The sequence below is a fragment of the Corvus hawaiiensis genome, chromosome 8 (genome assembly GCF_020740725.1).
Source record: "Corvus hawaiiensis isolate bCorHaw1 chromosome 8, bCorHaw1.pri.cur, whole genome shotgun sequence".
Taxonomy (NCBI): domain Eukaryota; kingdom Metazoa; phylum Chordata; class Aves; order Passeriformes; family Corvidae; genus Corvus; species Corvus hawaiiensis.
Window position 1 is genome coordinate 10,421,655 of NC_063220.1, and position 17,960 is coordinate 10,439,614.

General features: G+C 45.7%; 1 protein-coding gene and 1 long non-coding RNA gene across 3 annotated transcripts in view; one reads left to right on the plus strand and one right to left on the minus strand.

The window, feature by feature from the left end:
• The first annotated feature begins 912 nt into the window (after positions 1 to 912).
• LOC125329138 lies at positions 913 to 3,941 on the plus strand. The gene is made up of 2 exons (XR_007205057.1): positions 913 to 1,825; positions 1,869 to 3,941. It is a non-coding gene; the product is annotated as an uncharacterized LOC125329138 (long non-coding RNA).
• The window catches only part of MXI1 (MAX interactor 1, dimerization protein), a 55,881-nt gene continuing 41,072 nt past the window's right edge, over positions 3,152 to 17,960 (minus strand). For both annotated transcript variants that reach the window (XM_048310581.1, XM_048310582.1), the window contains exons 4-6: positions 7,591 to 7,705; positions 6,225 to 6,396; positions 3,152 to 5,047 (exon numbers count right to left, since the gene is read on the minus strand). In XM_048310581.1, the coding sequence (XP_048166538.1) occupies positions 4,884 to 5,047; positions 6,225 to 6,396; positions 7,591 to 7,705 (451 nt within the window). In that variant the 3' untranslated portion in view covers positions 3,152 to 4,883. The remainder of the gene's footprint in view (positions 5,048 to 6,224; positions 6,397 to 7,590; positions 7,706 to 17,960) is intronic.

A 17,960-nucleotide genomic window follows, 5' to 3' on the forward strand; every position in this document is an offset into this window, starting at 1 on the left:
TGAAGAGAAAACATCTTGAGAACGACTTAGATGAACAAAAAAGCCCCACCAAAACTGCTGTGCTGGCCACACAGCCATTCCTTAGAGCACATCAGGTTTTTTTATGCTCTTGCCTCACCTGCAGGATGGGGCCAGCTCATTGTAATCTGGCTTTGGTAGATGGCCTTAGTAAAGGGGCTTGAGAAATTAATGTAATAAAAATAAATCAGCAATGCTGGTAATTGCCAAAACACAGGAGTTCCTTGTATTACAAATTCTGAGTTGACCTGAAATGTGGCTGATGGTGTTTTAATTGGTTTGGGGGTTTTTACAATTTATTATCCAGATTTATTAACTGGTCTACACAGCAAAGGGTTCTGCTGTGGGAGGGTCTTGGGAAACAACCACTGTCTTGCAACAGTTATGTGAAGAGTGGGGTTACGGAAAATATTCCTGGGCCAGGCCCAAGAGAAGGATCACTGACTGGCAGCACCCCAAACAGAAGCCCCCTATAATAGATACTTAGTACCACAGCCACAAGACCAGTACCCACAGCCTCCCTGTTCCTGCCTCTGGCTAACAACTCCAGGGATCAGTCCTCTGCAGGAGGAAATGAGCAGAGAAGCAGAGGCCAGTGCTGGCGTATTATTCCCAATTAAACAACCTGCCTCACAGTAAAAGGAAAACATTGTGCAGACACCACTCTCCTGTGTTCATCCTCCCAACCATCAGTCAGATCTGTTGGCACATTTCAAGAAAATGTGACAGCACATCAGTGTTTTCTAGGTATTTTGTGCAGACTGGGGAACAGAGGGGAGAAGGACACACTCCTCTCTTCCCCAAGGGTCCACAGGACAATTCAGAGATTGTATTGCTGATGCAGAGGAGTTTCAGTCACTATCAAGTCACGGAATTTCTCACTCACTGGACAATCTGTCCATGGGAGAAAGCTCCAGGAAAAAAAATAGGACTTTATTCTGCTTTTATATAGTTTTTCATTATTATCACCTCCCCAACCCCAGAACGAAGTCCTGTCTTTTACCATTCTTTTCCAGGAAGTGACCCTGATTTCTCTTTCCACTGATGCATGTTCGGTGTCAGAAAATATGCCACAAGAAAAGCTTATGATCTGTGTGGGGAGGAAACAGAACAATTACCTCCAGTTAGTGCACCCAAGGGATCTCACTTCCACTGAAGCCAAATGTTTCATCCATTCCAAAAGGGCAACACAACACACAGGGAACAGTGAGTACAAGAAAATAAAGCAGAAAAGCAGGAGGCTGGAGCTCACAGACCACAAACAGATGGTAGCAAAAAAGCAAACAAACGGACAAAAGGAAAACACAATTGCAAACCCCAGAAAATGATAAGTCTGTCTAGTTAACCCCCTTTCTATTGACCTACAGATTTCTTGAGACAGACAGATCTGAGACCACCTTTGTCACTGACACGCCACTAATGGAACGGACATTAAAATGACCTTCAAGTGACAACTCGCCACAGGATAACCGTGACAAATGCAGCCAGATAGTCATCTCCACCTTGTCTGCAGACACGAGATGACATTCCATAATACACTTGTGTCAAAAGAAGGGAAATGCTGGATGGTCTTTTTAATGGGTTTGTCTGTAGCAAAGAGACCCACCGGGGATCTAATTTACAGAGGGAGGACTTGACAGAATGAGCTTATGAGGCAGCTGCGCGTGCGTGTGCCTGTGTGCCTATTGCATGGGAAGGCTGCCTCAGGAACGTGCATCCAATTCTGCTTTTACAGGAAAAGTCACCCTATTCTTGTAAAATTACAGCAACTTCTCTAAAAATTGGTCATCTTGAACACTGCAATGCAGTGAGTTTCACTTGCAATGCAGTTTCACTTCTCACTGGTCAAGTGAGACCAGACCAATGAAGGGAGATTTGAGGAGGATGACAGTTGTGTGAGGTGAGAAAAAGCAGAGGCCACAAGGCAGAAATATAGTAGGGCAACACAACTTTGAAAGGCCAGAGAAATGTTTCCATCACGTAAGAAACTATCAAAACTCTAGCTGAAATCTGCTAGGATCTGCTACAAAGAACCCACCAGCACCAGAGCAATCAACCCCAGGTCTTTGGAGTTATTAGAAAGGCTCTTAGTTTTGTTTTCTTCCTGGACCTCCTCCTGGCTGGACCACTGCTGCTGGCTGAGCGGTCAGGCAGGTGGCTGGGTGATGGAAGTTCATCTCCTGTGACATTTTCCCCATTTACTTGCACTTGAGATCAGGATCCCTTTGAGACCACAACACTAGAAAAGGCAGGAGATACCAAACTGTCCCAGAGCATTACAAACAAACATTTCAAACACATTTATTCCAACCATAGACATGTCACTGTTTTATACCAACTAGGAGAGCACAGCCATTCTCTATCCTTTGAACTTCAGTGTTTCTCGGCTGTGGTATTGCTTTCCCAAGTGGGCATTTAACACAAACAGGAATAACAGGAAAGAGGAGGTGCTGGGACAGCTATGGAAAAGGGCTCATAAATAAATAAATCCCACTGGTATCCAACTGCTCAGCACCAGCACTGCCAGTGGTCAACACTTCCAAAGAGAATAATAATGAATAAATAAATAAGGCCTTGCTAGAGCTGAAGTTTCCTACTTTTCACCACTCTACAGACTGTTCCAAGCCTTGTATCATCCAGAGATTATATGGTCCCAAATATAAATCCAAGCAGCATTTCTTCTTTCAAAGCCCTTGGGCTCCATTTGTTAACCTAGAACCTAATTCACTGTGTGGCAGACTCCTGCTCCTGCCAGGTAACTTCCCAGAAAGAACAACAGATGGACTGAGCCATTGGATTATATGCACACAAGTGAAAACACATTTAACAACCGCAACCAGATGCAAACTTAGTAAGCAAATTAATTTTAAAAAACCCAAACTGAAGAGAAATCATTCATTACATCCAAGGAAAGATTATTTCTCTACTCAAGCATGTGTGTTGTGCCTCTCACAGGGAGTGGCCCATTTTGGAGAGTGGGGGAAACATCAGAGTATTTAAACACAGGCAACTTATCACAGTGCAAAAGTCTATGTGAGACTTGCTCAGGATGTCACCGCAGGACCGAAGGGCACGAGAAGAACAACAGTTGGCTGAAGTGACAGGAATGACCAAGATGGAAGAACACAACTCATTTCAGATACAGAAATGTTTAATGGCGTTAAAGTGCTACTTTAATGGGGACCATATGCTAACATTTAAACACAATTCCACTGCACTGCTAAATATGGTTGTCTTTATTTTTTTACTTTATTTTACCTCTTTTTACCCAACCCTATCTAAAACAATAAAATAAAATCTAAAGGACTGAAATTAACAACCCATTCAAATCAGCAATAAGTTATGAATTTTATAAAGCATTTTTTTCCTCTTTTTTTTCTTAGTAATGAGGGGTAATTAAATTACTTAAGGATATACAAAGTTCCAAACAATGCCATAGGTGAAGACTCTATTAAGGTTTTTAAAACTTGGAAAACAAAATAATCCTGGCCATTAAAAAGACAAAAATAAAAAAGCAAAGCCCTCAAAGTGCAGGTTAGAATGCTTGTCTTGGAGAAAATTAGAAAACATTCGCTATAACAGCTCTTAACAGCACCTGCACAGATAAGATGGCAAGGCCCTTGGGAACAGGACGTGCAGTCAAAACGTTACATTAACATGAGAGACGTGCTGAGCTTAACTAGGTTAACTACTGGACTGGAACTTCAAAAGTCAGCAAAGGGAATGATTCTAAAAAGAAAACTGAAGAAACCCCCACCAAATCTGGCCTCTTCCAGCTAGCACAGCCTTCATCCATTGTGTGCATGGCAAAAAAAGCATCTTTGCATTTCATTGGGTCAAGTGCTTCATCAAAACAGAGATCTTTTCATGGCATAAATTCATATAAAAGACATCTAAGGTTTCATATGGACAAGCTCTAAAAAGACGCAACAGACTTGGGGTGTTTTCCCTCCCAACACATTTACAAATGTTTATCAAAAAATCGCTTCAAATAAAAAGGTCATAGTGGCTCAGTATCTGGGCATGACTGTCTGGTGTGTCACCTCTCGAGTGCTGGTTTCGTTCTGCCCTCAGCTGGCCGTGTGCCTGCGAGGCGCACACATCTACCGGGGACCTGCTGGCGCTGGCACAGCCCCAGGCGTGACAGCCCACCCTGTGCTGGTAGATTACAGGTGTGTACCTCGCTTTAGCCACGCTTCAGAGGTACTCACTGTTTAAATGATGTCCAACAGAAAGCTGAGTTGAATGGTGTTCTCCCCTGAACATCTCTCTTCACTGCCCCTCTCCCTCTGGGCACAGAATGAGACCTTAATCATTATGGTCACTGTTATTCCTAGGCTACGTAAGCCTTCTTAGATTTCCTAGTACATTATGACAGCATTAGATTGTGATAAATTGTAGGATACAGTCCTTTTAGGACCACAAAAGCTCTTCAGAAGGGCCTAAATTAGGTTGTTCAACCTGAAAGCAGTGTAAGAAATTTTGACATTTCTCAGATCTCATGACAGAAAGAGAGGGATGAGTCTCTAGTATCCTCTTTCAAACAATTTCAAATAAATTCAAAACAAAATGTTTCATCACTAAGGTCTAGATCCAGGTCCCACAGAAACAAACGGATTTCATTGACTTCAAAGGGACTAGTGCTTGGTCTAACTTCTTGCCAGCAGAAATTGGGATTGGTAACATGACCAAATGAACAAATATGGGTTTCTGGGGAGGCTTCCTTTTACCCAAAAAGCTTTATATACAGGTCTCTCCAGGCCTAGCTGTCAATATGTCAATTCTGAAAGAGGATACTGGCATCTAGGACCCAGTTTGATCACCCCAGTGAAATCGTTCACCCTGCACTGTTGTCTCACTTGGTTCTAGGAAGCAAATGAGAGCTTGACACTGGCGCTGGAGTAACCCTCGTCACTCCCAATACTCTGCAAGCTGCTGTGATCATCAATGTCACTGATGCTGGTTGTGCTGATATTGTCCACTTCTCCATGGGAGAACTCTGTGCTTTCAACGTCCACTTCAATCTCTTCTAGAAAGGAAAACGAGAGAAATGTACACAGGTTAGCACCACACACCCAACTACCCCCTTCATGCCAGTGAGCTCCTGGGACTCCCCCAACACAGGAAATGAGGCAGCCATCTGGCAGGAAGACTTTCAGTGTTCCCCCTGAACGGGATGGGCTGTGGTCAGGATTTATAAAAAGAACAGATACCAGCTTGGAGTTTTTTGCAGGGATTTGGCAAAGGGGTTTGATTCCTCTACATGCCAGCCACACCATCAGCATAGGTGAGCCACCCCACACACTGCGCTTGTCCCACTACCTCTGTCTTTGGACCTCTAATACCCCAGTGTTAGAAAAAAAGAAGAAACAGATAAAATTGAGTGCAAGAAAGAAAATGGAGCATGAAGTTACCCCAATACATGCTACTTGCTTGACACTATATTGCTAAAGCCAGGACCACATATAATTACAATGCATTACCATGGGAATCTGGGTTACTCTCACACATAGTCAGTGGATTTTGGAACAGACATCTTGTTTTTAAGAAAGACTTAAAAAGCAAAGATCTAATTAACCAGGTATCTTGGTTCCCATATTGTTCAGGAATTTTCCAAAGGATTTTTGCTTTAAACTACAGACTCACACCCAAACTATGCAGCATCTTCTGGTCTGTCAGTAAATATCAAACCATCTATTGTGCCTAATGTTCTCTCCACTGCAGGGATATTTTTAAAAAGGAAGTTATCTTAATTCAGTTAGCCATTCAGATATCTCTAGCTGGTTTTGACTTAGGAGAGGAACTCTAATGGGAAGTTTGGGGGCAAAAAGGTAGGGGGAGTAGGAGGGTAGGTATGTGAAGGATCCATTCCAGTCTCATTAGTATCTTCTTACATTTTTCTTTTTGTGTTGCTAAGAGATTCAGTAGATCAAAAAGCACAATGGGTATCTCAGCTTTACCATCACTTTCAATGCCACAGAAATCAGCTCAAGTTGACAGCAACAACAATTCTTCCAGACTTAGAACTCATGCAAAATACTAAACTCTCCATATGTATGTGTGTGTATGTGCTTGTGTGTGAGGTGAATCAGCAACCTAAACATCAAAAGGCCATGAGAAGGAGAAACTGAGATATAAGAAACGGATGAATGTCATGTTCTCACTTCAGAGTCCTGGCAACTCCATGCTGGTTCAGCAACACCCACCTCGCTCCGAGTCCGAGTGATCCGAGGAAATGGTAGATCCAATGCTGTCCATTCGTATTCGCTCTATCTCCTGAGGACCCTGTAGCTGTTCCAGTCTTCTCTTTAGGAATCTTTGTTCTCGTTCCAGGTTCTCAAGCTGGTGTTGGCTTCTCCTCTCAGCCTCTTCAAGTTTCTGACATGATCAAATATAACTCAATAATTAGTTTCATCCTTTTCTCCTTCCCTCCCACCTCCACTGCCCTCCCACCTGCTTTGCTTAGACCTTCCCAGTCCCAGAAGGATTCAAGCTGCCAGTGCCCTGAACCAAGCTGCCTTGCAGTCTCCAAGCACAATGCCATCTCCCCACATATTTCCACTTCTCAGATTCTGATAAATCATACCCATTAGTACAAAGAGTCTCTGAGGACTGAGCCTCTCCAGGGGAAACGCTGTGAATTGCAGCAGTTTGTGGGTCATTCCATCCAGGATCGGACACCTGCATTACCACCTCTGCCCACGCAGGGGCCTCAATCCCCCGAACCAAACCACTCCAGGGTTTGTTATGAGCTGCTCCAACATAAAAACGTGCCCTGGGAGTTCTGTGTTCCTTACTGCATGGTTTAGAAGGACTTCTCAGAAACAGTTTTCTATTCAATGAGTGATTTACATAACCTACTACAGATTTCTTTGATCACAGCTGGGAAATCTACCAGGGCACTGTTCTTTGTTTACTACGACAAGCACATTGCATAAGGACGAGTCATTTCAGGCTAACTCTGTCCCTTTGGCAGCACTTTTCCTCCCTCATCACCCATCTTCCCTCTCTATATCCCGATCTGCAACAAAGTATTTTGGCCTCTCCCAGATACTGACAATGCTGCATTTTCTTTTCACTTCTCACTTCGCCAAAAGTGCAGCTAGAAGAGCTCTGGGCTACCTGGAAGGTTCACACATGGAACTCCAGCAAGCCAAACCTGTCTCACACTCTTGTGGTTTGTGCTAATGCTTCGGCAGTGGAAACTCACTAGCACACCAGAAAAAAAGCTGCATTTCCCATCAAAATGCAGTCATTCAACAATAGGTATGTTTTTCTTTAAAGAGATGCAGCTGTCAACAAACGATCACAGTAAAGAACAAAATCCTTGCTCTTCAATCATCATTTTTGTAGTTAAGGAGTGCATTATGGACTCTTCCAACAACGTGGCTTGTAGCAATGATAAATGGTTAACCAAGGGGGCAAGGCTTGCTTGCTCTCTCTATTTATTTATTTATTTATTAACAGTGTCACCTTTCCTTCAACAGAGCTAGCCCTAGGCAGCAAGGATGAGCAATTGCACTGCACTTCTAAGAGCCCACGGAGAAAGCAGCAGGGAAAAGCAGCTCTTACCTTGATATGTGCTTTGGCTTTGTTAAGCAGCCCAAGCGTGGTGTGCCGGGTGCAGTCTGGTCCGAGTGGTATCAGAACTTTTAAGCGTTCTAGACACAGGCGGAGGTGAGCTCGGCTGCAAGGGGAGAACAGCAGGATCAGAGCCATGCTTTCTGCAAGGGAATGTCATTTCTTTCACTACTGCCCCCCTACAAGGCAGTTTTCAGGTTTCCCTGTTTCCACGCACCACAAGATTCCCCTCAGGTACCAGTAGAGACTGCCACTAAACTATTTACACTTCAAATATCAGCTGTTCACCAATACTTGCATTATTGCTAACCTCTGACAGACACTGTTTATTTTGTTGCTGTCTGAACTGATAATCTGACTCATCTGGATGAACTTTGTGGCGGGGCAAAGGCACACAGGAAAATGGTACAAGCATCTCATGGGTTTCCACTCTCTCTGAGCTATTTGCTGCCTGTTTTGCTGAGAAGAACTTTTGTGAAAGCAGTTTTGAATTACTGCTACCCCCTGCACGCTTGTTCATTGCTGGCTCAGGGACATTTGCTATGAACTGACCTGAACACCTTCTTTTTGCGTGAAATTAAGATCATCAATGAGAAAAATGGTCAGTTCAAAACACTGTAACAATCCCTGCTGGCAATTAAAGGAGCGAGAGGGATGGTAGTTCCCAAGAACTGCACTCTTATTCCTTTCTAGGCCCAGGTCTGAAATGCTGCTAGAGGTGCAAGGTCTGTGGGAATGAGAGAACCCAAGACCTTCCCCCGGGCAGACTTCTGACCTTGGCTTACATCTACAAAGACAGGCTCCAGCACAACAGCATTGCTGGTGATATGAACCACTTTCTGCAGAATATGACAACATGTTCTGGGGTAGATGGTTTAGGCAGCAGCGGCAAAGCATATCATCCTCAGGTTGCAGAGGAAAACTGTTCCCACTGTCTCCTCCTCTGGATCATGTATGCAGAGAGGAACAGCAGATTTATGGAAAACTATCGAGTGTGGGTTGCCTTTATCCCCTCCCTCTCTCTTTCCCAGACATTAATGATTTATGTCCAAAGTTGTCATCCCAATCAATAACACAATGACATCAGCTTTACCATTCACATGCAAGAAATGCCAGTGCAAAAGAGTCCTGAAAGCCTATCCCAGCCCCTGCTCATGCACAAAGAAACTGAATCTTAGCCTGATCTACCTCAATGCAGGGGAAGAAAAAAAAAAAAAAAGAAAGAAAAAAAAGAGCATGGACAGTTCATTTTCATTTGTTTTTCAAATGCACTATTGCACCCAGTTTGAAAGGGGTGGGGGAGAGGAGTCTGTAATCAGGCAATTATGTCAGTGACAAGCAAGGATGATTAAGGGTGGAAGGGTCAGGGGTTTTGCTGATGAACTGTCAGCACAGGGGAGTGTTCACTGGCCGTGCTGTAGCTGTGAGCTCCTCACAGTTTCTCCCATAAATCTCTTTACGAAGGGTCCATCATTCTGTCTCAATAACAGTCACAGGGCTGCATATGACCAGCAAGGGCCTTGAAGAAAACATGTTTTCCATTAAACATGAACAAATAGAGGAGTGGGGAAAGGGAAATCATAATCCAAAAATCAAACTGAAAGAACAGTAATCACATCAATCTCATCTTTTACTTCTCAGCTTGCTCTAGGGCAAGCCCCACTGTCATTAAACCCATATGGCTGACATGTGGGGATTTTTTTCTACCTGGAAGCCAATTTCCAACACAGAGCTTGGTCAGGAGTGTGTACCCACTACAGGTGTTTGCCCTGTGTCCCACGATGACCCATAGGGCAAACAATGAAAAAGTACTGCTGGTTCACACTGGCACTACAGTTCATGTCATCCCTTGGGAGACTGGACACTGACTTCTTGCACAGAAATGAAGAGGAGCAGGATCTTGTGGCCAAAGACATTCTGGGGTTTGAAACCCATTTTTGGATATGCCACAGACTTCCTGAAAGGCCACACTGGCAAGTCACCGAGTCAGAGCTGTCAGAGCACAGCCATCAAGCTGCAGCACAGAGCAGCACGTGTCTCCTCACAGCACAAGTACAGTCTCCAGCCACGCACTTCACCTACGGATCAGCCCAAGTTAAAAACACAGCTTGAGCAGAGCTCAGATCTGGGGGCTCCACCTAACAGCAGACTGCTGCATAGCATCTGCCATGGGCAGGTACCAAAGACCTGGAGGCAGCTCCCAGTCCACTGTGAAAACAGAATTATATGTGTAACAGGAAAAAAGTTTGGGCTATCAACATCTAACCAGTGGCAAAGGTACCACAGTCCACTCCTGAATGCAGAGAGAAATGGACAATACACCTGCAGCCTGAGCTTTGGGCTGATTCTCAGCACTGTGTTTTACCAGGAACTGGGAGGGTGTTGCATCAGGAACTGCAATTCCTGGAACCAGTGATCAGCTTTGGACAGGAGCAAGCACTGGCTGGATTGCTGAGACAGCGATTAAAAGGGTGGCACTGATCTGACACGTCAAAAGCTGGGTTATGTGCAGACTGAACAAGATCAACCCTGTTAAGCATCTGAAAGCTACAGGCAAAGGTCCAGTCATGTAATAAATCCCTGGACACTTGAAAACCTTCCTGTTGTGCCCCTGGACCAAGTAGAGTGAAGGTTACTGCTTGTCCCAGGCTCATGCAGACCATTCTCAGAGAAGCCACTCCTGCCTGTGGCTCTCCTGGCCACTGGCCAAAGACTGTGGCCTGCAGCGGGGGTGATGGCCTGTGCCAGCACACCAGGCATCAGGAGGGGCCACCTGCCCTGGACACGAGTGCAGTATGAGCTGATAAGCTCACACTGGCACATAGCAGGGCTCGAGCTGCAAGCACACTGCAGGGGCAGGTTGTGTTGGCTGAGCCAAGGCAGGTTTGGAAGAGGTTTGACCAAAGCCATCACTTCGGTGCTGTCGCTGGATTTTCCCCTACTTTGCACTCCAAGCTGAGCCACACTGGGATACGAAGGAGCAACCAAGCCCGCAAACTGTCCTGGCATGTGAGCATGTTGCTTTCCTTCAGAGAGATTCAAACTGAACAACTTCCCCAGATGTTTCCCCTCTGCAGCATTCAATACCTTCCTTACCTTTTAATTTTTAAAATCTAACTCGATCACAGTCCTTGACCTCTCTTAACTTCCAACAGCCCCAGTGGACCATGATGGGTTCTTAAACCACAGAGCACACACTGCAGGTGTGACACACTGATGGGTGTATCAGAAATAGAACTCCAGAACCCTGGGAGGAGATGGAGTCATTGCTCACAGGACTGGATGTGGCATGGAGGGCTATGGTCTAGCTGACAAAGTGGTGATCGGTCAAAGGTTGAACTCGTTGGTCTTGAAAGTCTTTTCCAACCTAAATGATTCTGTGATTCTTTGAAAAGCATCACAGAAGACTTAGCTAAAAGACCATTTCAGAGAGAAAGCAATTTCAAAGCCATTAATCTTTCTTATCAAGTCCTGGAGCTGCCCCTGGGCAGCTGTAATTCCACAGGTCAGGCCATGACGCGAGTGTCTTTTCTCCTTGTTTACCTGGACTCTGTTGCAATGTGGCTTTGACAATGCTGCAGGCTCTTGTATTCAATGAAAATACCAGCATTGTGCAGCCTCCAGACAGAGCCAGACGGCTTTCCATGTAAACCACTGGATTATGCCAATATTTGACGCATCTGCCAATATCTGGAAAAACAAGTCTAAAAGCCCATATTGTTATATAACAGAGAAACAAGGCGGGCTTGGTGCAAAGGGCTGCTGCCTCTCGCTGCCTTGATCCTGAGGAAGACAGAGGATGACAGAAGGAGAATTCCAGTTTCAGCAGAGGCCAAAGCTTTTGCATACTAGCTGCAGGAGAGATGGGAGAAGCTGGAGCCCCTCCTCCTGCCTAAGTGGGAGAAAATCAGGCTCTCACAGCAACATCCTAAGCAGGATGCTTAGGTGTTTGATGTGCTGAAGAAGAAATCTGTGAAGGACTTGAAAGAAGGGGGCTCTCTACCTTCCCAAGGGATCAGCCTGCTCCCCTCTTCCTGCTCAGCTTGATGAGAGGGAAAACTCCTGTTTGAGATTCCCATGTTGGGGGCATCGGGATGGCCAAAAAAAGAGCAAAACACCTGAGAGGTTTCAGAAACCCAGAGCCAAACACAAGCCCTGTCCCAAAGAGCTGAGTATCACCTTTTATCTTGTTTCACCTGGCCACTCTGGCTAGGACAGAGCCCCTCTGCTGCTTCTGCTTCCTCCCCTGTGTCTCCCCTGGGGCCACGAGACTAGAAGCAGGTTCCTCTGGGATGTGGAAGGCAAGCAGGGCAAGGATGCCCTCTCTTCTCTGCCAGGAGCTGCAATGGGCCAGGAGACTGAAGCAGAAGAAGATGAAAAAGCCCAGCAGCCCCACAGCCCTGCCAGCTGATCCACAACAAGCTGTAGATGGCTGCATGTGGAGGAAGGGAGTGCAGGCCCTTGAAATGGCAGACCCACTGCTGCCCACTGCTTTCCCTTTGTGCCTGTGCAAGAGCTTCTGACTGTACTTGGATTATCTGACTGTATTTGGATTATCTACTTCTACCCCCAGCTCCCCTCCAAGGTCCTCTGTCCTGAGCCTCTATCAGAGGGGAGCCTGGCTCTTGCTCTGCGCAGCCCCCCCTTGCACTCGGCTCTGCCTGGCTGCAGAGGGCTGTAATTTCACAGCCTGCTCTCCTCTCCAGCTCCCAATGACATCACCCACTCTGATTATATAAAGCACAGGGAGGAAGCCTTTATTTATGCGTGCTTTTTGCTCATAGCTTCAGCTGTCTCAGTGTACAACACACATGCAAATCCCACTGCAGGAACTGGGCTCTCTTTTGCCTGAATCAAAACTGCACTGCAGAAAAAGGCGTGGGTACAAAAAAGAGTCCCTGTTTCCTTCCCCCACACCTCTGAGTATATTTTTGAGGAGTCTGAGTAGGAATCAACCTAGCACAACACTCTGCACCACAGCAAGCTGGGCACAAAGCCACCAGCTTCCTCCCTGCCTGGAAAGTCCCCAGAGAGATGAGGGACCTGTGCCGGCAGCTCTAAGCCTTGTCTCTGCTGGTCACAAAGTGGCTACACAGGGGCTCGAAACCTACCCACCTCCAAATGCCCGAGGGGGTCCCTGCAAAGGCAAGCCCAGGGCTGTAAGGCCACTGGCAGTTTCCCCTCCTGGGCCCTGGTGGGCTCAGCCAAGCCCCTGAGCACCCCCTGACAAGCAGGTGACCCCCACCACCTGCTCCATCCTCCTCTGGTCAATGCTGTAGAAATGGCTGCAGACACGAGCCATCCCTGAATGTTAACATTGCCAGAGAGACAGCAGCTTCTTTGCTAGAAGTGGTTTGGGATTTGTGTGGGGTTCTTGCCAACTTCCACCATGGGCAGAAGCAATGGAAACTGAGAAAAGAAACTTTCTCTGCTGAGGAGTCAGGCAAACACACGCGCACATTCAGCTCTGGAGCAGCAGGTTTACCAGACTCAGCACTATCCCCTCATCAGACACTGCTGAGAGACTTTGCTGAATCAAGGCCTGAACATCTGCAAAACACACACATGCACAGACACACACACACACACACACACACTCTCTTCCCATCTTTAAAAGATCAAGCCTCCCTCCCAGCAGGAAATGACCAACTCGCCTCCAGCGGCAGTTCAAAATGCTGAATTCTTAATTTTGTATGTTGAAAGAAGGGAGCATCTGAGGGAAGAGAAAAGCATTTCCCAGATATTTTTGTACTATGCCTCCAGGTCTATAGGGCTTGAATTCAACAGTGGATTTAAGCATGTGCTCAACATTAGGAATATGCTCAAGTTCCACTGAGGCTAAATCAGACACTTGATCTCTGGGAGATTTAAAAAAAAATAGAACCAAAACAAAAGAAGCACCAAAAGAACCAGAAGAAGGAAAATCCTAACATGGAGAAGGACATTATCATATGTCTCCTCTTCCCTCTAAGCCTTTTCAAAGTTGAATCTAATTTAACCCTGAAATTGGAAACCACCAACTTTGTTTGGATTTCAGAGCCTAACAGATTGCCTAAAAAATTCAGGAGGGATCACTGGTTAAAAAAAACAATTCCTGGAGAAATGCATGTGACCCCACATCAATAATTCACTGTATGAGAAAGATTTTGAGAAAAAAGTAATGAGAAACACATGCAAAAACCACAGGGCAGGGAAAATACGGTTTCCTTCTAAAAGCAATTCACAGGTCAGAGGCTGCTTATCTCCAACAGCCATCACACGACGAGACGTTTTTTCCTTACTCTTGTCCCTGACCCCCAGCCCAGCCCTTTCTGCGAGGTATGTGCTCCCTGCTCTACTGAGCGCTTGTCTCCAGTGAGGGAAGAGGTTTTTGCAAGCACCTGTCTGCGGGCTGGAGGCGGCAGGAGCGGGCTGAGCCCCCGCTGCCTGTGCTGCAGCGCGTTATGCAACAGCCGCGAGCCCTCCGGCCACGCAGTGATGCTGCGGCGGCGCCCGGCCAGCCTGCAATAAACACACTCACACCCGCTCAGCCCGACTCCACAGGGCACCACCGACACGTGTTTCAGAAGGAAATCTGACTCACAAATACACAGCTAAAAGCTAATATTCTCCACCTGAGCTGTGAAATCACTCACAACAAGCCCCGCTTTTGGATTTTAAATCTGGTCTCTTCTCATGATTATTTTCCTGCGTTTGCTCCCAGTTGGAAGAGGAGACTTGCTCATCTGACTGTTTCCAGTCAATTTCTACCGATGGCACCCTGGCATGTAGGAATATTTGTATTCCAAATGCTAATAAAATGTGCCATGAAAATTAATTGAAAAAATCATTCATCTATTTAGATTTTTAAATGTAAAGAGCTACCATTTAAAATAAACAAAGAAATGAAAATTTAAGACCGGCAATAAAAAGACCTGACAACATACTATAAATAGGAATTTAAAGGAACAAAAAAGTTCTATGGGCAACATTTTCAGCCTCATCTTAACCATGTCAGGTCTGTCTGCAAAAGTTAGAGATGAACATGCACTCAACTGAATTCTCAAATCAAGGGCAAAGGAAAAACAAACCACAAATGACGAGATCTATGACCTAACAATGGTAAGAACAATAATAGAAATATTAAAAACACCCCAACCCCAAGGCAATGCAGTTTTTCAAAGTCACATAAATCAATGCACCTCTGCCTGGTGACAAGCCATGTACCAGGCAGATAAGGGGTGGCACAGTGCATAAGAAAACAGCAATGTACTGATGTACTTCTCAACTGCAGTGTTTTGTCCAAAGGCCACCTCAGCGACAAAACCAAAACCAGGTACACTGGGAAAGAGAGCATCTTACCAAACAACTGAAACACTTAGGAAAAAATGGCCAGTTTTGGGGCACACAAACCCTTCTCCCCATCTGTAACAGAAGCTGCAAGCCTTAAGGTAAGCATAAAGCAAGGGTTTTACCTGAAAATGTACTGCCCACACTCTCCACTGTACACTTTGAAGGAGGCCGTCAACAAACCCTGCCCTGAGCCCTGCGTGGCCTTGCACTGCAGCGTGAGCATATGGCCAAGTGCACCTTACAGACACACAGAAATTACTTCTACTCCCAACTCTTCTAGATGGGGAGACTCATCACTGATGTCAACTTTGGAAGAGCTTCAGGTTCTTGGCAAACAGAAGCTGCAAGACCAACAAACCTTGTGCCAAGTGATGTGTTGCCACCACTGGTCCATTCCAATGTGGATCTTTCCAGCCTACTACTGCAGTCTGGAGAAAGACAGGCTCTCTCCACATCACACAGCTGTCAAAATCTCTGCGTTTCCTGGGATCCTTCTGAGTATAAAACTGAGCATTGCTGAGAGGGCTCTCCTGTTATGATTTTGAAGGCAAATTAATTACTTCAAGGTTTTCAAAAATCAAAAAGCCAAAGAGAGGGATGGAGGGAGGGAAAATCAGGCAGCCTCCAATCCTTTGGTGAAATATAGGGGATCTGGCTGAAAGATTTGGATTTCCTGCAGGACAGGTGTCTCCTGGGCTGCAGTCTGGAGTGGTAACTGACAGTTTTAGCTGTATCTGTGGCTGTATATGTGGCTGATCAGTCTGTCCACACTGTGCAGATGTTAAGTGCAAATCACACTGTTCAGTGGGTGCAGGGTGGCCTACATACGTTTTGAGTTACATGGACACATGAGAGAGCATCCACTTCCACGATTCAAAGTCACAGCACTGCAGACACAGCTGTGAACAGGACACTTCTGAAAACTTGGCAGTCCCACCCTCATTTTAGAGGGCACTTCAGGGAGCAGGATTGCTCTCATCTCACACTGAGTCTATCACCTTCCAGTTCACTCTGTTCTCTGACAGCACTGTTGGCTCTGCTCTGCTATCACTAGCTGCCATCCTTCAGCCTGTCTAGGCTTTGTCTCTGTCCTCTCCTCTGACGGTCTCCTGGACTGGAAGCTCTTTGGAACAAGTATACAGTTGCCAAATGCATAGACATTGAAACAGGTTCCCGTGACTGCACTCAGAATTCCGAAATCAAGCAGATCCCAAATAATGATACTAAAGCAACACTAGGATTCTGAAGCTGAAGTGATGTATCCGGAACTAATTTTATTCACAACACAACTTCTGGGCCTTTGGATCCTATTTGTTGCACATCTTGAGGTTTTCTGCTTTCAACTATATGGCTAGAAGACAGAAGCTTCATTTAAATGAATAAAAAAATTATTTAAATAAAGAGACTATCTGTAATCTCATGACTTCCAAACCTAGGCAAGACAATGTCAAAAACTTTTGAATACTGGTGCTCACAGTAATAAAAATTATGCCATTTTGGAAGGTGCCTCCTCCAGAGTGAACTCACAGTTGCTCGGTAACATGACTGCTCATCCTTTGATCTTCAAAGGCACCGATGAGACAGGGCTGCTTCAACTCAGTAGAAAAAGATCAAATGCAACAGCCTGGGCTTCACAACGAGAAGGTGACGAGAGCAGCATAGGTGGCCATCTGCCCAGCAGAGGAATGGAGTCAATCAATGCCTGGCATTTTCTCTCACTCCTTCATTTTCATACAGATCTAGCACCGACCTCAGTGCTCGTCTGCCACTTTCTCTTCCCTCCTCCCAGCTCATCTATGCCATTCCTCGCAAGCAATATTAAAAGATGTCAAATAGCAACAGATGCTTTGGAGCAGATTTCCCCCTGGACTTAAATATTGAGGATCTCCTATTAATGATCTTGGTCATTTTAATGACCAGTATTTTAATCCCTGGTGAATATAATTAACTCCATTTTACTGTAGCACAAAAGACAATGTTACCAGCTAAACCCCTTTTAGGCTGAGCTGTGCTCACAACAACATGCTAAATCCTACAGCCACCACAGGCCACAAATTCTCTGCATCACATTCTCCTTCTGACTTAAAAACACAGCCCAGGTGCTGCAGGTACAGCCACACGTACGTATCTCCTGCACAGGATCATTTGCCAGCAACTTTTCAGTTGTGCTGCCAGCCATGCTGGTATTGCAATTTCCTGCCCCGGCTGTAGGATACGGCTACAATCCTGCATTTGACTATCAGGGAACATGCAAAGTAAGCTGTAAACATCAACATGCAGCCTAGGCTGGTTAATTACAAAGCCCAGTCTAATAAAAACTCCATCTTTGTTAAAAGGTGGTTAAAAATAGACCTGCTCTTTAAATAGCCAGCGGTGTCCTGTGCCCTGGTTCTCACTAATACCACTGTAATTATCCTTCTAGGGATACACAGTGTGCTCACAGCCGCCAAGTCAGTGCAGCGTCCTCCTGCATGCTGCCAACACGCCTGCAAAGCAGCTGTGCCATTCATCAGAAACCTGCCTCCTTGCAGAGGAGGCACTAACCTGCTTTGCTGCGACCTACAGATTTTCAGCCTTACTGGTAGAATTAGGCCACCAGCAAAGATAGCCAAGATTTTCCAAACTCTCCAGCTATTCTTGATTATTCTGTTCAGAGGTTTCCTGGCTAAGCACCATGCCTTTGAAATGACGTTTGGGCTCCTGCAAGGCTTCTGCAGTCAGACACTGAGAAGCAGAGATGCTCTCACTCCATAATCCTTAATGGCCTCTAGAACTGCCAGGCCATGGGAAAGTTCTTCAGCTCAGTCCTACTGCCACCAGGTCCTTCCAGCCTCTCTGGAAGAAATCGAAGATGGTACACACCAGAAAACAGATGAATTAGCAAGGATCTGCAGAGACCCTTGAAGGGCCCATGCCTGCACTTGAGCCTGGCAGAACCCGAGGTAGCAGACAGCTTCCCAGCAGGCAGCTGGAGAGTAGCCAGGGACTGGTCTGCCTACAGTGGAAAAGCTACCCATGGTCCACAGGGT